General features: G+C 48.4%; 1 protein-coding gene across 7 annotated transcripts in view; it reads right to left on the bottom strand.

Moving 5' to 3' along the window:
• Window positions 1-26,768, bottom strand: part of ATXN2 (ataxin 2) — a 183,566-nt gene that overhangs the window by 12,146 nt on the left and 144,652 nt on the right. For 5 of the 7 annotated variants that reach the window (XM_075323804.1, XM_075323758.1, XM_075323766.1 and 2 more), the window contains 2 exons: window positions 25,911-26,037; window positions 2,790-2,843 (listed from right to left, as the gene is read on the bottom strand). In XM_075323804.1, coding sequence (XP_075179919.1) covers window positions 2,790-2,843; window positions 25,911-26,037 — 181 coding nt within the window. The remainder of the gene's footprint in view (window positions 1-2,789; window positions 2,844-25,910; window positions 26,038-26,768) is intronic. The other 2 variants (XM_075323785.1, XM_075323794.1) reach the window with 1 other exon arrangement.

Genomic DNA, 26,768 nt, shown 5'->3' with positions numbered 1-26,768 from the left:
GGGCTGCGAGGACTAGACATCACTGGGGAGGGCTGGGAGGACTAGACATCACTGTGGAGGACTGGGAGGACTAGACATCACTGGGGAGGGCTGCGAGGACTAGACATCACTGGGGAGGGCTGCGAGGACTAGACATCACTGGGGAGGGCTGGGAGGACTAGACATCACTGGGGAGGGCTGGGAGGACTAGACATCACTGGGGAGGGCTGGGAGGACTAGACATCACTGGGGAGGGCTGGGAGGACTAGACATCACTGGGGAGGGCTGGGAGGACTAGACATCACTGGGGAGGGCTGCGAGGACTAGACATCACTGGGGAGGGCTGCGAGGACTAGACATCACTGGGGAGGGCTGCGAGGACTAGACATCACTGGGGAGGATTATATATCACTGGGGAGGATTATATATCACTGGGGAGGATTATATATCACTGGGGAGGATTATATATCACTGGGGAGGATTATATATCACTGGGGAGGATTATATATCACTGGGGAGGATTATATATCACTGGGGAGGATTATATATCACTGGGGAGGATTATATATCACTTGGGAGGGCTGGGAGAAATATAAGGACATTGCTAGGGGTTCTGACATACCAGGGGGGCACAGGCAGCAGTGTGGAGGCCGCAGGGGCATAGGCAGCAGTGTGGAGGCGACAGGGGCACAGGCTGCCGTGGGGAGGCCACAGGGGGACAGGCTGCCGTGGGGGAGAGTGAGGAGCACAGGCTGCCGTGGGGGAGAGTGAGGAGGATGAGACGCTGCACGGAGCACAGGCTGCAGTGGGGATGTGCAGGGGCACACACAGGCATGGGAGCACAAACACACCTGTCGGACGCTGAGGTAGTAGCTTCTCTTCTGTGGAAAAAGAGCGAGTTGAGCGCTTACTCCACCCACAAAGTACGTCCTCACGCTAGCATGAGGACGTAAGCCATACAGGGTTTAAAGGGCCAGCAGCAAGCAAGACGCTGCTGCCTCCCGAGCTCTGTGGACTGTGGAATGTGCCCGGGGGCCGCAGAAAAGGTCATGGCGGGCCGCATACGGCCCGCGGGCCGGAGGTTCCCCACCCCTGATGTAGAGGCTCATAACTCGGTACCTCAGAATCTCAATGATGCCCGCCCTTCAGGAAGAGTGGGATGCCATGTCCCAGCAGACTATAACTCCATTTGTGAACAGCATAATGCGTCCTTGTCAAGCTGTAATTAATGCTCAAGGTCACATGACAAGTTATTGAGACATTGACATTTGGGGGGTATACCCACCATTGTTGGCTTTTGTTTCAATTAATTTTTGGGATTGGGAAATCTCCATCGCACGCTTCTACTTAAAATGTCCTACTTTCAGTATAATATATCACTGTAGCGTGAACTTTTTAAGTTTTACAGAAATTTTCCTGGAAAGCCAAATATCCTTTTTGTGAGTAGTCTATATGCAAGTTACTTTTTATAATATTTCATCCAGAAATACCAGAAAAGCGTGTTCACTCACCAAGAGATGAACAACTCTAGTCCAAGGTGACAAGTTAGAAAAGTGGTAATTTCATTAGACATTTGGAATCTGAATTTTTCCAAAATCATAAAAAAATGAAAATGTCAATAATTATTTTTTAATACAGATTATATTAGAATTGAACTTCTTGTTTCAGGAAACAATGTGGAAATTAGCCTGAAGGAACATACTGACCCTATCTTTTCAGTTGTTTATGGTGTCCGGTATCATTGCAATCCTCCCTCTGATAAACTTTACAGTCGAAAATAGCCAGTATGACAATGACAACATTTCTAATTCTGTTAAATACAGTGGAGCCTTGGATTAAGAGTAACTTGGTTTGAAAGCGTTTTGAAAAACAAGCAAAGCTTACTAAAAATTTGTAACTCGGTTTTAGAGCAATGCTTTGCAATAAGAGCAAATTCCCACCGTGCACACTTCCGGTTCTGTCCTTTCACCGCGTTCTGTCCTGCTCTGGAGGTAACTTTCTATACATATATACTGTATACCATTGTACAGTACAGTATATACTATTAGCATGTCTATCAATTTGCATTTGTGGATACAGTATTGTACTCTTTCGGCTAACCAGTACAGCACATTGCTTGTACTCCCGCACACCAACAATTCAATTGTAAGCTAAAGTACACTTTAATTTGTTTTATATGCTTTTACTGTACTGTACAATATTATTATGTATTAGTGTACTGTTATAATTTTATATGAATACAGTCCATTATTTTGTATTACTGTAATAAGTTTGTATAAATACAGTAAATATTTGGGTTGGGTTGTGGAACGAATTGTGTTTCAATTATTTCCTATTTCCTTTATATTATTTCCTATGGGAAAATTTTCTTTGATACAAGAGTAACTTGGTTTAAGAGCACACTCCTGGAACCAATTATGATCGTAATCCAAGGTATTGTGTTATGGGGAAAAAAATATATAATATATTTTTTAATTTTTTTTAGAAATACATGAAACAAAACAAATAAGTAGCTAAAAAAACCTGACAATTAAGATTATTTTCTGACAACAGATTCCCTTTAAGTTTTGGTTATAATTTTAAGTTTACTATTACCACTACTATACATTAGAGGGAAAAAAAAGCCCAGACTTTGTACGTTTTTCTGCAGCTGTTCTTCATACTATCTGAAATCGCTCATGAACCTACCAAGACTACAATGCATCTATTCACAGGCCCTCCATCTATGCCCACACTTTCTGGTGTAACATTCACTATGTGATTACAAGCACAGTCAAGTAAAAGCAAGGGAATGAAAAACAACAACTCACTGGCAAAGTAGAAAGAAGGGGCAGTCTCCTTGGTGTTTGGAATTTTAGGACATGCTGAATTTGGGGAAATAGAAACGCAAATTAGCCTTTTTATGAAAGCATTGTAAGGCTGACATGATGGAAAATGAGTATGAAATTTATTTTGCTGTAGCTGTGGACTGAAGCAGGACAGGAGTGACTGTAATGTTGCCATGCACACAATCCCGGTCACTCCAGAGGTTTCCAAATGACAGATTAGCATTCTCAAGATTATGGTTCAGAAATGTACTGGTTTGTCCTCGCCAGCTTACTCACACACAGCTTTAAATGTCAAATCACTGCAGAGGTCAAACCAGTATGGGCAACGTCAATGTCAATACGGAGGCTTCCAGCTGGGAGCGCTCCAGCAGATAACAGCGCGGCCTCAAGGCACTCGCATCATAGCTCCATTCCCTCTTCACTCAGCCAAGATCTCCAGACCGCCCGTACATGCAGCAGGAGCAGGTCACATAGTAAAACCACTTGTAAGGTGAAGGATACTAAATCATTTATCATCATCACCTGTACAAGGTGTAGAGCCAAAAACCACATTATTAAAAAGATACACCGTACATAAAAAAAATAAAATGAAGTACACTCTCTCTATACAACACACGTCCAGTATGTGGCTTTACAACATTGAAAATAATTCAATATATCTTGCCAATGTCCATGCTTCGTTACATTTAATCACTTAAAAGATGTAAACTAACTGGAGAACTCCTTCTTAAATGTCCCACATAAAAAGGTATAATTACATTCCATACCAGCACAAATCCTAAAATTAGGGCACCGCATTTCTTGGTGGTCACTCGACAATCAGCGGCTGCAGCCTCCACAGATCCAGCAGAAATTTGAAGGCTGCAGCCAATCATTACTGCAACTGTCACAATGCAGTGACTGCGGAGAATCACAGCTGTTCCTAGCCTTTACAACAGGAGTTTGGCTGTTAATCATGTTATATACTGGTAATCAAGCACAATGGCCAAGTGTACATGATGTTCCTGGGGTAACTCGACGGCACGAAGTAAGACAATTCCAATGGGTGAACACGGACTGAAGTAATATTAAAGAGCCCAGCAGAACGATTAAGTAGTGGTAAAGAAAATATAAGGCTGTAATGACACTGTAATATGTTAGATTATTAGATTGTCCATTATTATGACTATGTATATAAAGCGAGTCTTGAAAAAACCCCAGTGGCCCGTGAGAAATTCACAAAATTTGTTTTTCTTTACTAATCTAAAATATATATATACACACATATATTTATTATATATATATATATATATATACATACACACACACACACTATATATATATATTAAAATTGTAAGTGGCTGCATTCTGAGTACATTTGCCTGACTTAACATTTTATGGTGATCTAGAAAGTGTTAAATTATACATTATTCTCATGCTCTTCCAATACGGTGTTAAAGGGAACCTGTCACCTCCAATATGCGATCTGACATATTAGAGGACGCATATTTGCCCTAATAGCAGCTCCCTACCCATCCCTGTGCTGTAAAATTGTGTAATATGAAAGGAATAAAAAACGTTTTATTACCTTCATATTTCCTATGTAAATTAGAGAGCCGCTGGCCCCATGGGCGGCGCCTTGCCCCTGTGGGCGTGATACCATGGAGTCACATGAGCGACATCCCCGTTGCTCATTCTATCCTGCGCGCATTGTGGCAGCCTTCTTTTCCGGGTGTTCACTCGGCTTCAGACGCGCACTGCGCATGCGCAATGCACGTGTGAAACTGACAAGGAAAACCCGGGAGAGAAGCCTGCCGCAATGATAAGTATAAACGTGCGCAGGATAGAATTAGCGACGGGGATGTCGCTCATGTAACTCCATGGTATCACGCCCACAGGGGCGTGATACCATGGAAAGTATGCAGACGCCCATAGGGCAAGGCGCCGCCATTTACATTTTTCAGAGGCTGGATAACGAAACACCTGCAATTCACCATATAGAATAATGTCGTTTTAGAACTACAGGTCAAAATGCCGGTTTCCTAATCTTGCACAAGAGAAAATCGCTTTTTAAAGGTTTGTTTGTTTTTTTTTTGCACTATGTCCTAAAAGTCCTAACTATAACAAATAATGCAAAAAGAAAAAAAATACTATTTTATTTTACGTTTATATAAATATATAAGAATGTTTTTTTCATTGCGTAACGCGATGTTCGTATTTATTAGTACCACTTAGGCATAGGCAGCATTAAGGCTGCATGCCCAAGATCAGGGTTCACAGTGTTTTGGATGCAGCGTGTCTTCACTGCCTCTAAAATGCTGCGTTGTACAGTATAAGCACAGTGGATGGGATTTTTTATTTTTTTTTTTAATTAAAAAAAGGTTGTCAACCCCTGTGTTTACGCCCAGTAAAACAACACTTATACTTCCTCCTATGCTGGCGCTGTTGGCACTCTCCCGAGGATCACGTGACGTTGTTACTAATAAAAACATCCAGAGGAAACGATAGAGTAGCTGCAGCTCTCACTTTCTCCGGATTTTAATTATGTCTGAAGGAAGGGAGAGTGAAGCCAACGCTGACTGGCAGGAGAGAATGTGACATAATGCCAGACGATCCGTTGGAATGGTGCCGGCACCATGGGGGTGGGGGGTGTATAGGTTTTATTATTTTACTGGGGGAAAACAAAGACAATGTCCGAGTGGTGGACTTATTTATAGTCCCACTGAGTTACTTACAACATGTGATCATGTAATTGCATAGGTAATACACTGCTCTATTTATTGACAGGCTAGGGATATTTCTCTGCCTTTAGCAGAATCTGATTCATTATAGTGAATGGCATTGGAGGCCTCTAGTTTCATCAGCAACCCATTAGCAATCCACAATCCTGTGGCAAAGATGTCAACGGTCTGACAGAAGGAGTACTCTCCCTCTGTCAAATCATGTTTTGCTTCTGCTATGGACACCGGCATTTGAAGGGTTACAGTGCTGAAATCTGTAAGCGTAGATCCTTGCAATCGCAGCATGAGCCAGGCTGAGTATATCAATTGGACTTGTGCAGCTGATTGTGCTAGTATGGGAGATATGACCGATATATACCGTATTTTTCGTTTTATAAGTCGCACTGGATTATAAGACGCACCACAAATTTAGAGATAAAAAAAAAGGGAAAAAAAAAATGGGGTCTGTCTTCTACTCCGGTGTTGTCTTACCAGAGGGGGGTGGCACCAGTGGTGGAGCGGGGCTCACAGGAGGGAGAGGCGGGTCAGTGACAGCGGCGGGTCAGTGACAGCGGCAGAGGCGGGTCAGTGACAGCGGCAGAGGCGGGTCAGTGACAGCGGCAGAGGCGGGTCAGTGACAGCGGCAGAGGCGGGTCAGTGACAGCGGCAGAGGCGGGTCAGTGGCGGAGCAGGCCAGTGCGGTGAGTGTCCCAGTCTGTCCGCAGTCCCGGTTCAAATGATGGCGCCCGGAGCGTCACGTGCGTAGATGGAGCTCTGATCCAACAGCTCCATCTGTGCACGCGCTGATTCCTGGCGCCATCATTTAAAACCGGGACCGCGGACAGACTGGGACACTCACTGCACAGCCACAGCAGTACGCACAGCCACCCGACCGCATAGAGTGGCAGCCGGCTGCCGGCACGGACAGGCACCCGGCCGCCCGCATGCAGCGACACGCACCTAGCCACCCTAACGCACTCGGCCGCCCGCACACAGAGCTGCACAGACAGAATCCCCCCCACAACTGGTAAGCTATATTCTGATTTTAAGATGCACCCCTCATTTTCCTCCTAAATTTTTTTCTAATTAAACCCTCCAATGCAGAACAGTTGCTTTTGGTGGCCTTACAATGATGACTTTTAAAGTTGAACCTTTGCAAACGATGAGGAAAAAATGCAAACCTCAAGTAAAAGTATAGTAAAAGTACCACAAATGCCTGAAAGAATAGTCAATCTCCAGTCCCTGTAATTTTCTCTTATGGGGGATAAGGGGTTTGCACTTAAAGTGTAACAGTTGTTTTAATTTTTATTTCATTAATCCCGTTGCAAGTATTGCAGCTATGGGAAAATAACTATATAAATGTATGTTCCATTGTGAGTGTGAAAGAGCGAGCGATGATTTGGATTAGGTGTGTGACCTGTGATCCAATTCAGGGAGTTTAGAAGAGAGTAACTTATACTGAGTCGCTGCTTGTATTTGTTTAACTACTTGATAATGGAGAACATTTTCATTTTGACAGCGTCATCTAATGTACATCTTGTCGCATGTATGCAATCCTTGAACAGTGATTGAGGGTGCACGCTGCTGTGTGAGATGTCTGCACACTGTGCATTTGGAAGCCCAGGTACTAGATCTAAATGGACAGCTGACAACACGGAGATCCACTGACAATATGGAAAGGTGTTTGCTGCTCAGTGAGCAGGTGATCGCTGGGGTAGATGTGGGGGAGGGTGGTAGTATGGAGCTGCAGGGCTGTGAGGCAGCTAGCGGGGTGACAGAAGGCGCTGTAGACAGGAGAGTGCCAGGGAGGCTGGTCCTGATCTGCACACCCCAACAAGTTTGCCAAGATGGCAGATGAGCAGGGTGTCAGTACAGGAGTAGCACTGCTGCATCAAGACATGTTCCCTAGGAGCCGGAGGAGTGTCAGCTCCAGTTAGGGATGAAATAAGAGCACACAGAGGGATAGTCAGGTGCTGGAAGACTCCATTATTAGGGTAACAGATAGGGAAATCTGTCTCAAAGACCAGGATTGCAGAACAGTGTACTGTCTTCCTGGTGCTCAAATTCAGCAAATTGATGATCACGATGACAGATTACTGGGAGGGGCTGGTGAGGAACCCAGCGGCATAGTGCACATATTACATAGTTAGAGGTAGGTGGAAGGTTTATAAAAATAATTTCAGGGAATTACCGTATTTTTCGGATTATAAGACACATTTTCCTCCCAAAAATTTAGAAGGAAAATGAGGGGTGGATCTTAAAACCCGAATATAGCTTACTGGGAGGTGGAGAATTGGTGGGGGGCTGTCTGTGAGGCTGTGCGGACGGCCAGGTGCCTCTCTGTGTCGGCGGAAGCCTGTCTCTCTGTGTAAGCGGGCGGCCTGCTGGCTGCCACCCTGTGTGGGCGGCAGGCTGGCTGTGCAGACTGTGGTGGCTGTGCGACGGGTGTCCCAGATGGTCTGTCCGTGGTCGAGCCTTTAAATGATGGCGCCCAGTCAGAATGTGCACAGATGGAGTCCTTGGATGACAGCTCCATCTGCGCATGCGCAATTTCTTTGAAGCCTGGACCGCCACCAGAGCATTTTGGACACTCGCCGCACTGGCCTGCTCCACCACACAACCACCGCAGCTTCCACTGCCAGCACAGACCCACGGCCAGTACAGCCTCTGCCTCCTGTGACCCCGCTCCACCACCGTTGCCGCCCCCTTCCAGTAAAACAACACAGGAGTACAAGAGACCCCATTTTTTTAATCTCTAAATTTGGGGTGCGTCTTATAAAACGAAATATATGGTAGGCTGTAATTTAAAGGTAAGGACCTTGAAGATGGTGTTTTCTGAAATACTGCTTGTACTACACCAGAGACAGCAGGACATTATGGAGGTAAATATGTGGCTCAAAAATGTGTAGATAGGAGTGTTTTGGGTACCTGGAGAACTGGGCTGACTTCTCTGTTGGCTACAGGCTCTACACTAGGGATGAGCTGTACCTCAATGAGGAGGGCGGATCTGTGCTGGGGGGAAAGATGGCTAGAATGTTGGAGAAATGTTTAAAGTAGGGACTGGTTAGAGAGCATTTACTGTATAGGAGGGGGAAGACTGTACAGATAGTGACATGGGTATAAGTAATGAAATTGGGGATGACATGGGTTGAGGGGTTAGGACAGTAAATACACTAAGCAGGAATAGTTACAGAGAAATACATAAGGCTATGTGCGCACGTTGCGTAAAAACATGCAGTTACGCTGCGCTTTGTAGCGCAGCGTAACTGCATGCGTCCTGCGTCCCCTGCACAGTCTATGGAGACTGTGCAGGGGCCGTGCGCACGTGGCGTTTAAGAGCGCAGCGCTTCGGCTACTGCCGAAGCGCTGCGTAAAAAGAAGTGACATGTCACTTCTTTCCTGCGCTTTGCCGGCAGCTCCTGCTCTGTCTATGGCAGGAGCTGCAGGCAGAGCGCATGGAATCGGCGCTCACTACGGACATTTCTGCAGCGATCTAAAGCGCACATGTGCTCTTCAGATCGCTGCAGAAATTTCTGCAGGGCTAGTACGCAACATGCGCACATAGCCTTAGGCTACATGTGCACGCTGCAGTTTTTTCTGCACACAAACTGCAACCAAAACTGTACCTTGTCAGAGAGAGCCTGGAAATGTATAAAAAAAATTGCTTGTAATGTAGGTGCGTTTTTTAAAAGGAGAAACAAAATATGAGAGGATAATGGATAGATAGCTAGAATAGATGGATAGACAGAAAAAGATAGAAAGAATAGAAAGATAGACCGAATATATAGAATAGATAACAAGAAAGAACAGATAGAATACATAGAAAGAAATAACAGAATAGAATAATAAACTAATATTCATGAGAAATATAACAGGTCCATAGCAGTCGTAAGGCTCACACCAGACGTGTTTTGAGCGTAACTCTTAGACTTTGTGAACATGAATTCATTCATATTACTCATGAATCATGTGATATTTTCCTTGATGATTTTAAACAAAATTACAAATAAAGGTGAATTTTATTATAAAGAAAAAAACTCTGGACGCTAGATCATTTCTTCTTGTTTCATGTGTTTAAATGTAAAATGTCCCTAAAACCTATCCTATGTGATAAAATATAGTGAAGAGGCAATAAATAATTATAGAAAATTGAATAGATTCTGTAAAAAGCAAATAAGGCACCAAAAGGTTAAAACAGAGACTCATTGCAAGAGAAAGTAAAAATAATTCAAAAATTTTCTTCAACTACATACACAGTAAGAAACTCAGAAATAGTGAAACAGTGGAGGAGGATGAGGGAAAGGCCAACGTCCTAAAAGCCTTTTTCTCTGTAGAATGTATACAAGAAAATCTGATCACATGATCAGGGATACCAAAATTTCTCAATTAAATGTCACCTGCTTAACCCAGCATGAAGTACGACGCCACCTCAAAATCACTAAAGTAGATAAACCCCTAGGCCTGGATGACATACACCCCCGAGTAATAAGGGAATTAAGTACGGTGATAGACAGAACACTGTTTTTAATCTTCACAGATTCCATAATAATAGGAACTGTACCACGGAACAGGCATATAGCAAATGTGGTGCCAAAATTCAAAAAGGGGACAAAATCTGAGCCTGGAAATTATAAGCTGGTAAGTTTAACCTCTACTGTTGGTAAAATCCTTGAGTGTTTCCTAAGAGATGCTATACTAGAGTATCTCAAGAAGAAGAATTTCATAATCCAGTATCAACATGGGTTTGTGAGGGTTCAGTCCTGCCAAACTAATCTGATAAGCTTCTATGAGGAGGTAAGTTCCAAACTGGACAAGGGAAATGTTGTCTATATGGACTATTCAAAGGCATTTTATACGGTGCCATGCAAAAGTTTGGTACATAAAGTGAGAATAATGGGAACAGGGGAAAATATGTGTAACTGGGTTAAGAACTGGCTCAGTGATAGGAAACAAAGGGTGGTTATTAATGGAACACACTCTGACAGGGTAACAGTTAACACTGCTGTAAAGCAGGTGCCAGTATTGGGCCCTCTTCTTTTTTAACATTTATTTATGACCTTGTAGTGGGCATACAGAGTATAATTTCAATACTTACAGATGATACTAAACTCTGCAGGGTAATCAATATAGTGGAGGATAATTTAATATTACAGATGGATTATGTAAGTTGGAGGCATGGGCTGAGAAAAGACAATTGAAGTTTAATGGGGATAAAAGTATGGTCATGCACTTGGGCAGAGGAAATAAAATGTACAATTCTGTACTTAATTGTAAAACACTAAGTAAAACAGTCACTAAAAAAAAAAAGACTTTGTGTTTAGGTAGACAGCAAACTCAATTTTACTGACCAGTGTCAGGCCGCTTCTGCCAAGGCTAATAAAATAATGGGCTGCATTAGAAGAGGCAAAAGTCTCAATTTCCATGTAAAGAAGGGAATTTTGTTTACTTACCGTAAATTCCTTTTCTTCTAGCTCCTATTGGGAGACCCAGACAATTGGGGTGTATAGCTTCTGCCTCCGGAGGCCACACAAAGTATTACACTTAAAAGTGTAAACCCCTCCCCTCTGCCTATACACCCTCCCGTGCATCACGGGCTCCTCAGTTTTGGTGCAAAAGCAGGAAGGAGGAAACTTATAAATTGGTCTAAGGTAAATTCAATCCGAAGGATGTTCGGAGAACTGAAAACCAAGAACCAAGAACAATTCAACATGAACAACATGTGTACACAAAAGAACAACAGCCCGAAGGGAACAGGGGCGGGTGCTGGGTCTCCCAATAGGAGCTAGAAGAAAAGGAATTTACGGTAAGTAAACAAAATTCCCTTCTTCTTTGTCGCTCCATTGGGAGACCCAGACAATTGGGACGTCCAAAAGCAGTCCCTGGGTGGGTAAAAGAATACCTCGGTAAAAGAGCCGTAAAACGGCCCCTTCCTACAGGTGGGCAACCGCCGCCTGAAGGACTCGCCTACCTAGGCTGGCATCTGCCGAAGCGTAGGTATGCACCTGATAGTGTTTCGTGAAAGTGTGCAGACTCGACCAGGTAGCCGCCTGACACACCTGCTGAGCCGTAGCCTGGTGCCGCAATGCCCAGGACGCACCCACGGCTCTGGTAGAATGGGCTTTCAGCCCTGAAGGAACCGGAAGCCCAGAAGAACGGTAGGCTTCAAGAATTGGTTCCTTGATCCACCGAGCCAAGGTTGACTTGGAAGCCTGCGACCCTTTACGCTGGCCAGCGACAAGGACAAAGAGCGCGTCCGAGCGGCGCAGGGGCGCCGTACGAGAAATGTAGAGTCTGAGTGCTCTCACAAGATCTAACAAGTGCAAATCCTTTTCACATTGGTGAACTGGATGAGGGCAAAAAGAAGGTAAGGAGATATCCTGATTGAGATGAAAAGGGGATACCACCTTAGGGAGAAATTCCGGAACTGGACGCAGAACCACCTTGTCCTGGTGAAACACCAGGAAGGGGGCTTTGCATGACAGTGCAGCTAGCTCAGACACTCTCCGAAGTGATGTGACTGCCACTAGGAAGACCACCTTCTGCGAAAGGCGTGAAAGAGAAATATCCCTCATTGGCTCGAAAGGTGGTTTCTGAAGGGTCGTTAGCACCCTGTTCAGATCCCAGGGTTCTAGCGGACGCTTGTAAGGAGGGACTATGTGGCAAACCCCCTGCAGGAACGTGCGTACCTGCGGAAGCCTGGCTAGACGCTTTTGAAAAAACACAGAGAGCGCCGAGACTTGTCCCTTAAGAGAGCCTAGAGACAAACCCTTTTCCATTCCGGATTGAAGGAAGGATAGAAAAGTGGGCAAGGCAAATGGCCAGGGAGTAAAACCCTGATCAGAGCACCAGGATAAGAAGATCCTCCACGTCCTGTGGTAGATCTTGGCGGACGTTGGTTTCCTGGCCTGTCTCATAGTGGCAATGACCTCTTGAGATAACCCTGAAGACGCTAGGATCCAGGACTCAATGGCCACACAGTCAGGTTGAGGGCCGCAGAATTCAGATGGAAAAATGGCCCTTGAGACAGCAAGTCTGGTCGGTCTGGTAGTGCCCACGGTTGACCCACCGTGAGATGCCACAGATCCGGGTACCACGACCTCCTCGGCCAGTCTGGGGCGACGAGGATGGCGCGGCGGCAGTCGGACCTGATCTTGCGTAACACTCTGGGCAGCAGTGCCAGAGGAGGAAAGACATAAGGCAGTCGAAACTGCGACCAATCCTGAACTAAGGCGTCTGCCGCCAGAGCTCTGTGATCTTGAGACCGTGCCATGAATGCCGGGACCTTGTTGTTGTGCCGAGACGCCATTAGGTCGACGTCCGGCTTCCCCCAGCGGCAACAGATCTCTTGAAACACGTCCGGGTGAAGAGACCATTCCCCTGCGTCCATGCCCTGGCGACTGAGAAAATCTGCTTCCCAGTTTTCTACGCCCGGGATGTGAACTGCGGAGATGGTGGAGGCTGTGGCTTCCACCCACAGCAGAATCCGCCGAACTTCCTGGAAGGCTTGCCGACTGCGTGTGCCGCCTTGGTGGTTGATGTATGCCACCGCCGTGGCGTTGTCCGACTGAATTCGGATCTGCCTGCCTTCCAGCCACGGCTGGAACGCTTTTAGGGCTAGATACACTGCCCTTATCTCCAGAACATTGATCTGAAGGGAGGACTCTGGCTGAGTCCAGGTACCCTGAGCCCTGTGGTGGAGGAAGACCGCTCCCCACCCTGACAGACTCGCGTCCGTCGTGACCACAGCCCAGGATGGGGGCAGGAATGATTTCCCCTTCGACAAAGAAGTAGGGAGAAGCCACCACTGAAGGGAGGCCTTGGCTGCCCGAGAAAGGGAGACGTTCCTGTCGAGGGACGTCGACTTCCTGTCCCATTTGCGGAGAATGTCCCATTGAAGTGGACGCAGATGAAACTGCGCAAATGGAACTGCCTCCATTGCTGCCACCATCTTCCCTAGGAAGTGCATGAGGCGCCTCAAGGAGTGCGACTGGGCTCGAAGGCAGATATTGCACCCCTGTCCGTAGTGAACGCTGTTTGTCCAGCGGAAGTTTCACTATCGCTGAGAGAGTATGAAACTCCATCCCAAGATATGTCAGCGATTGGGTCGGTGTCAATTTTGACTTTGGGAAATTGATGATCCACCCGAATCTCTGGAGAGTCTCCAGAGCAATGTTCAGGCTGTGTTGGCATGCCACCCGAGAGGGGGCCTTGACAAGAAGATCGTCTAAGTAAGGGATCACCGAGTGTCCCTGCGAGTGTAGGACTGCTACCACTGTTGCCATGACCTTGGTGAAGACCCGTGGGGCTGTCGCCAGGCCGAAAGGCAGTGCCACGAACTGAAGGTGTTCGTCCCCGATGGCGAAACGCAGGAAGCGCTGATGCTCTGGAGCAATCGGCACGTGGAGATAAGCATCCCTGATGTCGATGGAGGCTAGGAAGTCTCCTTGGGACATCGAGGCGATGACGGAGCGGAGAGATTCCATCCGGAACCGCCTGGTTTTCACGTGTCTGTTGAGCAGTTTGAGGTCCAGAACGGGACGGAAGAAGGGAATTTTGTTACTTACCGTAAATTCCTTTTCTTCTAGCTCCTATTGGGAGACCCAGACGATTGGGTGTATAGCACTGCCTCCGGAGGCCACACAAAGCATTACACTAAAAAGTGTAAGGCCCCTCCCCTTCTGGCTATACACCCCCCGTGGGATCACGGGCTGGTCAGTTTTAGTGCTAAAGCAAGAAGGAGGAAAGCCAATAACTGGTTTAAACAAATTCACTCCGAAGTAACATCGGAGAACTGAAAAACCGTTCAACATGAACAACATGTGTACCCGAAAAAAACCAACAATCCCGAAGGACAACAGGGCGGGTGCTGGGTCTCCCAATAGGAGCTAGAAGAAAAGGAATTTACGGTAAGTAACAAAATTCCCTTCTTCTTCGGCGCTCCATTGGGAGACCCAGACGATTGGGACGTCCAAAAGCAGTCCCTGGGTGGGTAAAGAAATACCTCATGTTAGAGCTGCAAAGACAGCCTTCCCCTACGGGGAGGTAACTGCCGCCTGCAGGACTCTTCTACCTAGGCTGGCGTCCGCCGAAGCATAGGTATGCACCTGATAATGTTTGGTGAAAGTGTGCAGACTCGACCAGGTAGCTGCCTGGCACACCTGTTGAGCCGTAGCCTGGTGTCGTAATGCCCAGGACGCACCCACGGCTCTGGTAGAGTGGGCCTTCAGCCCTGATGGAACCGGAAGCCCAGCAGAACGGTAGGCTTCAAGAATTGGTTCTTTGATCCATCGAGCCAGGGTGGCTTTGGAAGCCTGCGACCCTTTGCGCTTACCAGCGACAAGGACAAAGAGTGCATCCGAGCGGCGCAGGGGCGCCGTGCGGGAAATGTAGATTCTGAGTGCTCTCACCAGATCTAGCAAATGCAAATCCTTTTCATACCGATGAAGTGGATGAGGATAAAAGGAAGGTAAGGAAATATCCTGATTAAGATGAAAAGAGGATACCACCTTAGGGAGAAACTCCTGAATGGGACGCAGCACTACCTTGTCCTGGTGGAACACCAGGAAGGGAGCCTTGGATGACAGCGCTGCTAGCTCAGACACTCTCCGAAGAGACGTGACCGCTACCAGAAAGGCCACTTTCTGTGAGAGTCGTGAAAGTGAAACATCCTTCAGAGGCTCGAAAGGCGTCTTCTGGAGAGCAACTAGTACCCTGTTTAGATCCCATGGATCTAACGGCCGTCTGTACGGAGGGACGATATGACAAACCCCCTGCAGGAACGTGCGCACCTGAGAAAGTCGTGCTAGACGCTTCTGAAAAAACACGGATAGTGCCGAGACTTGCCCTTTAAGGGAGCCGAGCGACAAGCCCTTTTCCAACCCAGATTGCAGGAAGGAAAGAAAAGTAGGTAACGTGAATGGCCAGGGGGATACTCCTTGTGCAGAGCACCAGGATAAGAAAATCCTCCACGCTCTGTGGTAGATCTTAGCAGAAGTGGACTTCCTAGCCTGTCTCATGGTGGCAACGACTCCTTGGGATAATCCTGAAGACGCTAGGATCCAGGACTCAATGGCCACACAGTCAGGTTCAGGGCCGCAGAATTCCGATGGAAAAACGGCCCTTGGGACAGTAAGTCTGGTCGGTCTGGTAGTGCCCACGGTTGGCCGACCGTGAGATGCCACAGATCCGGGTACCACGACCTCCTCGGCCAGTCTGGGGCGACGAGTATGACGCGGCTGCAATCGGATCTGATCTTGCGTAGCACTCTGGGCAAGAGTGCCAGAGGTGGGAACACATAAGGGAGCCGGAACTGCGACCAATCTTGCACTAAGGCGTCTGCCGCCAGAGCTCTTTGATCGCGAGACCGTGCCATGAACGTCGGGACCTTGTTGTTGTGCCGTGACGCCATTAGGTCGACGTCCGGCACCCCCCAGCGGCGACAGATTTCCTGAAACACGTCCGGGTGAAGGGACCATTCCCCTGCGTCCATACCCTGGCGACTGAGGAAGTCTGCTTCCCAGTTTTCTACGCCCGGGATGTGAACCGCTGATATGGTGGATGCTCTGTCCTCCACCCACAATAGAATCCGCCGGACTTCCTGGAAGGCTTGCCGACTGCGTGTCCCTCCCTGGTGGTTGATGTATGCCACCGCTGTGGAGTTGTCCGACTGAATTCGGATCTGCTTTCCTTCCAGCCACTGCTGGAAGGCTAGTAGGGCTAGATACACTGCCCTGATTTCCAGAACATTGATCTGAAGGGTGGACTCCTGCTGAGTCCACGTCCCTTGAGCCCTGTGGTGGAGAAAAACTGCTCCCCACCCTGACAGACTCGCGTCTGTCGTGACCACTGCCCAGGATGGGGGCAGGAATGATCTTCCCTGTGATAATGAGTTGGGAAGAAGCCACCATTGCAGAGAGTCCTTGGCCGTCTGGGAAAGGGAGACTTTCCTGTCCAGGGAAGTTGACTTCCCGTCCCATTGGCGGAGAATGTCCCATTGAAGTGGGCGCAGATGAAACTGTGCAAACGGGACTGCCTCCATTGCTGCCACCATCTTCCCTAGGAAGTGCATGAGGCGCCTTAAGGAGTGCGACTGACCATGAAGGAGAGACTGTACCCCTGTCTGTAGTGACCGCTGCTTGTCCAGCGGAAGCTTCACTATCGCTGAGAGAGTATGAAACTCCATGCCAAGATACGTTAGTGATTGAGTCGGTGACAGATTTGACTTTGAAAAGTTGATGATCCACCCGAAAGTCTGGAGAGTCTCCAGCGCAACATTCAGGCTGTGTTGGCATGCCTCTTGAGAGGGTGCTTTGACAAGTAGATCGTCCAAGTAAGGGATCACCGAGTGTCCCTGGGAGTGCAAGACTGCTACCACTGCCGCCATGACCTTGGTGAAAACCCGTGGGGCTGTCGCCAGACCAAATGGCAGAGCTACGAACTGGAGATGTTCGTGTCCTATCACAAAACGTAGAAAACGTTGGTGTTCTGTAGCAATCGGCACGTGGAGATAAGCATCTTTGATGTCTATTGATGCAAGGAAATCTCCTTGAGACATTGAGGCAATGACGGAGCGGAGGGATTCCATCCGGAACCGCCTGGCGTTCACATGCTTGTTGAGTAGCTTTAGGTCCAGAACAGGACGGAACGAGCCGTCCTTTTTTGGAACCACGAAGAGATTGGAGTAAAAACCTTGCCCTTGTTCCTGAGGAGGAACAGGGATCACCACTCCTTCTGCTCTTAGAGAGCCCACCGCCTGCAGAAGGGCATCTGCTCGGTCGGGATGTGGGGAAGTTCTGAAGAACCGAGGCGGAGGACGAGAATTGAACTCTATCCTGTACCCGTGAGACAAAATGTCTGTTACCCACCGGTCTTTGACCTGTGGCAGCCAAATGTCGCCAAAGCGGGAGAGCCTGCCACCGACCGAGGATGCGGAGGGAGGAGGCCGAAAGTCATGAGGCAGCCGCCTTGGAAGCGGTTCCTCCGGTTGCTTTCTTGGGGCGTGAGTGAGCCCGCCAGGAATCTGAGCCCCTTTGCTCCTTCTGAGTCCCTTTGGACGAGGAGAATTGGGCCTTGCCGGAGCCTCGAAAGGACCGAAACCTCGACTGCCACCTCTTTTGTTGAGGTTTGCTTGATCTGGGCTGGGGTAAGGAGGAGTCTTTACCCTTGGACTGTTTAATGATTTCAGCCAATTGCTCACCAAACAGTCTGTCTACAGATAGTGGCAAGCTGGTTAAACATTTTTTGGAAGCAGAATCCGCTTTCCATTCTTTTAACCACAAGGCTCTGCGCAAAACCACCGAGTTGGCCGACGCCATTGAGGTACGACTCGTAGAGTCCAGGACAGCGTTGATAGCATAGGTCGCAAACGCAGACATTTGCGAAATTAAGGACTCCACTTGCGGCACTGCTGGACGTATGATAGAGTCCACCTGTGCCAGACCAGCTGAAATAGCTTGGAGTGCCCACACGGCCGCGAATGCTGGAGCAAACGACGCGTCGATAGCTTCATAGACAGATTTCAACCAAAGGTCCATCTGTCTGTCATTGGCATCTTTAAGTGAAGCCCCATCCTCCACTGCAACTATGGATCTAGCCGCAAGCCTGGAGATTGGGGGATCCACCTTTGGACACTGGGTCCAGCGTTTGACCACGTCAGGGGGAAAGGGATAACGTGTATCCTTGAGACGTTTGGAGAAACGCTTGTCTGGATAAGCATGGTGTTTCTGGACTGAGTCTCTGAAGTCAGCGTGGTCCAGAAAAGTACTCAGTTTACGCTTGGGATACCTGAAATGGAACTTCTCCTGCTGTGCAGCTGCCTCCTCTGCTGAAGGGGCTGGGGGAGAAATATCCAACAGTCTATTGATGGCCGCTATAAGGTCATTTACCATGGCGTCACCATCAGGAGTATCCAGATTGAGAGCGGTCTCAGGATTAGACTCCTGATCACCCTCCTCTGTGTCATCCCGCAGAGACTCTTCTCGCTGAGACCCTGATCCACGTGATGACGTGGAGGGTCTCTCCCAGCGAGCTCGCTTAGGCTGCCTGGGACTGTCATCTGAGTCAGAGCCTTCAGCCTGAGATGCCTGGGACCCCCTTGAAGCACGGATTAACTCCAACTGAGGGGGACCTGGGAACATTGACGCAGCAGTGTCCATGGTCTGAGTAACTGGCCTGGCCTGCAAGGTCTCTAGGATTTTTGTCATAGTGACAGACATCTTGTCAGCAAAAACTGCAAACTCTGTCCCCGTCACCGGGACAGGGTTCACCGGTGACTCTGCCTGGGCCACTACCACCATAGACTCCGGCTGACGAAGTGGCACAGGGACCGAACATTGCACACAATGGGGGTCTTTGGAACCTGCCGGTAGATCAGCCCCACAAGCGGCACAAGCAGCGTATACAGCCTGTGTCTTGGCACCCTTGCGTTTTGCGGATGACATGTTGTCGTCTCCTCAGAGCAATATAGGGTATACAGCCAAGAAGCGACCTTACAGTGCAATATATCTATATATATGGTATAGAGAAAAAAATACACCAATATAACACTGTGGCACTAGTGGGGCCAGCACTAATGTGCTGCTTACCGCCCGCTTAACGCGGGTGTGTGGTCGCCAGAAATCCCTTGTCTGGGTCTCCCAGAGCCTGTGTCCGTTCTCCAGCCAGACTGCATGTAGGAATGGCTGCCGGCGTCCTGTGGAGAGGGGCGGGCCCTGGGCGTGTGCAGACAAAGAGCGGGAAACCTGCGTCCCACTGTGCTCAGTGAGAGGGCTGGAGTATGTAAATAAGACTCCAGCCCTCAGCGCTGACTATCGTACAGCGTCTCTCCCTTGCCCTGATTGACAGGGTGGGGGCGGGAACGAAGCGGAGCTAGGCCGCAAAAGCCGGGGACTAGATTAATAAGCGCCGCCGTCGTAAAAGCACGGTCGGCGCTAAGTCCCCGGCGCACCACAAGTCTCAGCCGCGCCGCCGCTCCAGGGGCGGCCGGCGCGGCAGTCCCCAGCACCTAAAGTCCCTCAGAGAAAACTGCAGTGACCGTAACCCTAGCGCGCAGCGCTACTGTCCCCGGCGCACTAGCACAGCCAGCAAGTCTGGAGTGTGCGCGGCCTGTCCATACGGGGACACAGAGTACCTGAATGTTGCAGGGCCTTGTCCCTGAACGGTACCCAGCTCCGTATCCAGCAGGTTCTACGGGTCTGTGGATGGAGCCCGGCCTCAGGGCTTGGGGGCCGGTAAGATCCCACTTCCTCAGAGCCCCTCAGGGGGATGGGGAAGGAAAGCAGCATGTGGGCTCCAGCCTCCGTACCCACAATGGGTACCTCAACCTTAACAAACACCGCCAATAGGAATGGGGTGAGAAGGGAGCATGCTGGGGGCCCTAGTATGGGCCCTCTTTTCTTCCATCCGACATAGTCAGCAGCTACTGCTGACTAAACAGTGGAGCTATGCGTGGATGTCTGACCTCCTTCGCACAAAGCTTGAAAACTGACCAGCCCGTGATCCCACGGGGGGTGTATAGCCAGAAGGGGAGGGGCCTTACACTTTTTAGTGTAATGCTTTGTGTGGCCTCCGGAGGCAGTGCTATACACCCAATCGTCTGGGTCTCCCAATGGAGCGCCGAAGAAAGATCCGTCCTTTTTTGGCACCACAAACAAGTTGGAGTAAAAACCGTGGCCCCATTGCTGAATGGGGACAGGGATCACCACTCCTGCCTTCAGAGTGCTCACCGCCTGAAGAAGAGCATCGGCTCGCTCGGGGGGCGGAGATGTTCTGAAGAAACGAGTCGGAGGACGAGAGCTGAACTCTATCCTGTAACCGTGAGACAGAATGTCTCTCACCCATCGGTCTTGGACCTGTGGCAACCAGGCGTCGCGAAAGCGGGAGAGCCTGCCACCAACCGAGGATGCGGTTTGGGGAGACCGAAAGTCATGAGGAGGCCGCCTTGGTAGCGGTTCCTCCGGCGGTCTTTTTAGGACGTGACTTAGACCGCCATGCATCAGAGTTCCTCTGACCCTTCTGTGGCCTGTTGGACGAGGAGAATTGAGACCTGGCTGAGGGCCGAAAGGACCGAAACCTCGATTGTACCTTCCGTTGTTGAGGTCTGTTTGGTTTGGACTGGGGTAAGGACGAGTCCTTTCCCTTGGATTGTTTAATGATTTCATCCAATTGCTCGCCAAACAGGCGGTCGCCAGAAAATGGCAAACCGGTTAAGAACTTTTTGGAAGCAGAGTCTGCCTTCCATTCACGTAGCCACATGGCCCTGCGGACTGCCACTGAATTGGCGGATGCTACCGCCGTACGGCTCGCCGAGTCCAGGACAGCATTCATGGCGTAGGACGCAAACGCAGACGCCTGAGAGGTTAAGGACCCAACCTGCGGAGTAGAGGCACGTGTGACTGCATTAATCTCAGACTGACAAGCTGAGATAGCTTGGAGTGCCCATACGGCTGCGAATGCCGGAGCAAAGGACGCGCCTATAGCTTCATAGATGGATTTCATCAGGAGCTCTATCTGCCTGTCAGTGGCATCCTTGAGTGATGAGCCATCTGCCACCGCAACTATGGATCTAACCGCCAGTCTAGAAACTGGAGGATCCACCTTGGGACACTGAGCCCAACCCTTGACTACGTCAGGGGGGAAGGGATAACGTGTGTCATTAAGGCGCTTAGTAAAGCGCTTATCCGGAAAAGCTCGGTGTTTCTGGACCGTATCTCTGAAGTTGGAGTGATCAAGAAACGCACTCCGTGTACGTTTGGGAAACCTAAATTGGAATTTCTCCTGCTGAGAAGCTGACTCCTCAATCGGAGGAGCTGGAGGAGAAAGTTCTAACACCTGATTGATGGACGCTATAAGGTCGTTTACTATGGCGTCCCCTTCAGGTGTATCAAGGTTGAGAGCGGCGTCAGGATCAGAGCCCTGATCTGCCACCTCCGCTTCATCCTCCACAGTCCTCATGCTGAGACCCTGAGCAGTGTGATGAAGTCGAGGGAAGTTCCCAGCGAGCCCGCTTAGCCGGTCTCGGACTGCGGTCCGTGTCGGAGTCCTCACCGTGGGACCTATGAGTCGCCCCAGGAGCACTTTGCTGCGCCGACCGAGGGGGGTCTGAGAGCAATGATTCAACCGTGCCCGGGGCCTGTGTTACCGGTCTGGACTGCAAAGCTTCTAGTATCTTAGCAGACCATCTATCCATAGACTCAGAAAGTTTGTCAGCGAATGCTGCAAACTCTGTCCCTGTCACCTGGACAGTGGCAACAGGTGGTTCCACCTGGGCCGAGGGTCCCACCGGTGGCTGAGGCTCCGGCTGAGTGAGTGTCACAGGGGCCGAGCATTGCACACAATGAGGGTAGGTGGAACCTGCAGGTAGCATAGCCGCACATGAGGTACAGGTTGCAAAATAGGCCTGTGCCTTGGCACCCTTGCTTTTTGCGGACGACATGCTGTTGTCTCCTCTTAGAGCAATCAGTGAGGGTATATAGCCAAAAGCAAATAGTGCGGCCGTACAGAGTAAATGTATACAATATAAGCATATAAATATACACTTCGGCACCCAGGGGGGCCAGCACCTAGTAACAGGTGCGGCTTACCGACCGCCCTCAGCGGTTGTGTGACCACCAGATTCCCTGCCTGGGCCTCCCAGAGCTGTGGAGCTCGGTGTTGTCTCCCCTCTGAAGTTCTCCAGCATCAGAAGTGCTGAAAGGAATGGCTGCCAGCGTTCTGAGAGGAGGAGGGAGCCGTGGGCGTGCCTCAGAAAGTGCGGGAACCTGGTGCCCCACGGTGCTCAGTGAGGGGGGAGGAGGATACTAAGTATGCTCCAGCCCTCAGCGCTGACGTCCAGTGCAGCGTCCCGCCCTTACCCCTGACTGGCAGGCCCGGGGGCGGGAGTATGCGGTACCAGGCCGCAAAAGCCGGGGACTAAAGTTATAAGCGCGGCCGGCAAACAAGCGCGGTCAGCGCGGTAGTCCCGGCGCACTAACACACCCAGCAGCTGCTGTAGCGTCCATTACATAGGCGCTCTATGCGCCGTCCCCAAGGGGACACAGAGTACCTCAGAGTAGCAGGGCCTTGTCCCTGATGATACCCGGCTCCTGTCCAGCAGATTCCCCCAGGGGCTGCGGAGGGAGCCCGGTCCCAGAGCATGGTGACCGGGTAGGATCCCACTTCACCCAGAGCCCCTAAGGGATGGGGAAGGAAAACAGCATGTGGCTCCAGCCTTTGTACCCGCAATGGGTACCTCAACCTTAACAGCACCGCCGACCAGAGTGGGGTGAGAAGGGAGCATGCCGGGGGCCCTGTTATGGGCCCTCTTTTCTTCCATCCGATATAGTCAGCAGCTGCTGCTGACTAAATTGTGGAGCTTGCGTGCATGTGTCTGCCTCCTTCAACACAAAGCATAAAAACTGAGGAGCCCGTGATGCACGGGAGGGTGTATAGGCAGAGGGGAGGGGTTTGCACTTTTAAGTGTAATACTTTGTGTGGCCTCCGGAGGCAGAAGCTATACACCCTAATTGTCTGGGTCTCCCAATGGAGCGACAAAGAAATCTGTATTCAGTGAATACAGATTTTTATATCAATTGAGATAAGATGTGACCGTTTCTTTTTATAAGATTCTATCCAAAAAGGAGGGGAGAGGGGGAAGGAGGATCTCTGCCTCTCCTCCCTCTACAATAGAATCTTGTCAGTAGTAACGATCATCTCTTATCTCAGTAATACGGTATAAAAATCTGTATTCACTGCCGACAGATTTTACCCAGGCATTGACAATTTTGAGAATGAAAGATCAGTTCTGGTGGAGAAATAAGCAAATCAGGCTGAAAAGATATATTACAAAGTTGCTTCTTTTCATGTGTACTATTGATTTATGTAATAAAAACTAAAATGCCAGTACTTTAAGAGGATTTGTTATACTTTTCAGCTATATTTAAACAAGGGACAAGAAATATCATCTTAATTTATTAAAGTAGTTAATGAGATTGCACAGAAAACAGACAATAAATGTCATGTTGCTAGTATCAAGTAGTCGAAGTGGTATAAAAGGGTAGGGCGAATTGTTCTCCTGATTGGCTTTTTCTTCTGTGGGTGCAACATGTGCCTTCAAAATAAAAAAGCCAAGCAAACCTAAGACAAAGTGGCATGTTGCTATGATGGCATTATAGCAAATGCCTGAGGCCACAATAATTAGAATACAACTCCATACTCTTGTATTGAGCGAGGCTGGATACAATCTAGTCGGCATGTGTATGTAACTCACATACATGTAGGAAGGTGTCCATTGCGCTCAGCGCCGGGCCGGAGAATCCCAACAGTGCACAGTATGCAAAATGACTGCAGACTTGTAGCTTAAGACCGGACAACCCCCTTTGTGTCATCAAGATCATCATAAAAGAGATAATCAAACAATACAGAATAACGCTACTCCTAAAGCAAATAAATCAAGTGTTGTATAAAAGAAATAAAGTCCAGAAATTATGGTGGTGCTGGGGGTGAAAAATGCATTTTAAATCCATACTAAAGCAAATTCTGGATTTTAAACAGTACCAATCTTAAGATCGGGCCCTATTTAATATTAACCAATAAAGTAATGATTGTTGTATAATACAAGGATATATAATTCTCTTGCATACCCAAGGTACTCATTTCTCACAATTTCCCAAGTTTATTTTTATTTTAAGTAAGTGGGGACATTGTTCTCAAGCTAACTAACTGGTGTGAGAACATCAGGATAGATTTTCAACCCCTAAATTTAAACAACATTGTCTATTTACTGATGCAGTCGTAGAAGGAATCACAGCACACCCCAATATTCACTCCCTATGTTTAAGAAAAATGTATTCACATTGTCAAGAGTGCTTCCAGTGAAGATGACAGATGGCTTTCCTCTGAGGGTGATGCTGCACTGCAGCCATAGCATACCTGGATGTGATTCTTCTATCCAGTGCTTAGGACAAGTAAGAACAAAGGCTGCATTCACACATCCGGTTTTTGCCATCAGGCACGATCCAGTGAATAAACTGATCTGCCGCATCAGTTTTTTCCATGCGTTCCTTCCGTTTTTTAACCGATCCATTGTGATACTGAACATGCTCAGTTCAAAAAAACGGATCAGTCATTGGATTCCGTCAAATGCCGGATGACGATGGATCCGGCGCCATAGGCTTCCATTGTACAACATGACAGACAGCGCCGGACCCGGCGTGGTCCGATTTTTAGCCGGAGACAAAAAACGTTGCATGCTGCATCCTTTCCGGCAGCCGGACAAAGAAATTTCGCCGAATGCAATGCAAGGCCATCCGGCGCTAATACAAGTCAATGGGGAATAAAACGGATCCGGCGCCGGATCCGTTTTATCTGCATTTCGACGGATTGTGCCTGATGGCAGAAACCGGATGTGTGAAAGCAGCCTAAGGAAGAAGATGAATGTCACAACTCCCTGTATTCTCCATGTGTTCTTCTCTGGAATGATACTAAATAAAAGGTTTCTATATATAAGAAGTGAATAACGGAGTGTGCTGTGATTTATACTAAGAAGGCATCTGAGATCAGATTTTACCACGTACACCTCCTACTCTACCTAACAGTGTACGGTCCATAGAATTCTACTTGTCTTTACTTACTGACAGCAAGCAAAGATCTTAAGATAGAAAGATCTACAAAGTATGCAAACATAAACATCCATTACACAAGAAATAGGCATCATTTCCAGAAACGGTTTACTTTAAATAGGTCTTCCCATATACAACAAGGCAAGATGATGAAACAAGCAGACATGGCTGTAAACCACAGCCCGTTTAAGCGCCCTGTCAAAATGGCTGACAAATCCATTGTACATTTCAGCAAAGTGCACCCTGAGGAATGCCGCATATTGAATGCTTTCATATTAGCGCATTATTCAGCGCTCGGCAATGTGGAATAGAATTCTGTAATAGGCACGCCTCGTTCAGACTACAGACAGCAGCACATGGACCAATGGAGGTGGGTGAACAAGTTCAGATGAGCATTTTGCCACATGGACTGAAGTGTCCGCATGCAGGAAACAAAAAATGCAAAATGTACTAGTTTTTCGCATGAGAGGCATCCTTAGTACTGGAGCTATCTTTTTAATGCATCCATGAAGATATAACACCATCCATATGGCATCGGCCTTCGCAGATACATTACAAAAGATCACATAGGAAACCATTAAGACTTTTTTTGTGGATATCAAAAATGCATATAATGAAGAAAATATTAACAGACATACAGAAGAACATATGGATGAAAAATTATACATTTTTCGGGGGAAGGGGAATTGCATATGCTCATCTGAACTTAAACTTTTTGTGATATCTAAGTCACTACTGAGCAGGAAGGTGAGTTATAGCCAGGAAAGTCTTGAGAAAGGAAAGAAGGTGCAGTTATGCCGAGGTCTTACCATACATAGCATGTGTTTGTTCTGGAGCACCATACTGTGTGGCAGATGAAGACACTAAGCCAGCCTGTGCTGGGGGAGCCATCATTCTAGAGTTTCCTTGAATTACAGGGCTATATACATGGGGATGCTGAAAAAAATTATTAGGATATTATGGTATTGTAATAGCAAATTGCACAGAAATAAGAACACACAATTATACTGTAACACATGTACCCTCCCCCTACCATGTGGTTGTAAAGTGCTTAAAAGGGAACCTCTCACCAGAGTCGGCGACTATAATCTGCAGGCACCACCACTTAAGCTTTTATATGTCGCATTGCAGAATACTGTATATAAGAGCCCAGGCCCTGCTGTATAATGTAAAAAACACTTTTAGAATACCTAAGGGGCAGTCGGGTCCGATGAGTGTCGCTGCTCTCAGGTCTGGCGCCTCCTCTCTGCTGCGATCTCCGTCCTCCTTCTACCAAGCCCGTGTGGGTGAGGAGTCTACGTACTCCAGAATGGTCGACATTGCGTTCCTGTGCAGGCGCACTTTGATCTGCCCGGCTGAGGGCAGAGGAAAGTACTGTAATGCGCAGGCACAATGAAAAGTTAAAGACCACCCACGCATGCGCACTACAATGTTTTGATCTAATGGCAGATCAAAGTGCGGCTGCGCAGGACCTCAATGCCCGCCAGTGTGGATGACGTAGGACGTGTGGATGACGTAGACGCATCATGCACACAGGCCTCAGAAGAAGGTGATCGCCGCAGAGAAGAAGCACTGAACCAGAGAGCAGCGACACCCATCCGACCGAACCGCCCCCTAGGTGAGTATTCTAAGTGTTTTTTTTATGTTCTACAGTGTCATGGGTTCTT

Source organism: Anomaloglossus baeobatrachus, chromosome 1 (assembly GCF_048569485.1).
Source record: "Anomaloglossus baeobatrachus isolate aAnoBae1 chromosome 1, aAnoBae1.hap1, whole genome shotgun sequence".
Lineage (NCBI taxonomy): Eukaryota > Metazoa > Chordata > Amphibia > Anura > Aromobatidae > Anomaloglossus > Anomaloglossus baeobatrachus.
This window is presented reverse-complemented; position numbering and strand designations above follow the sequence as displayed.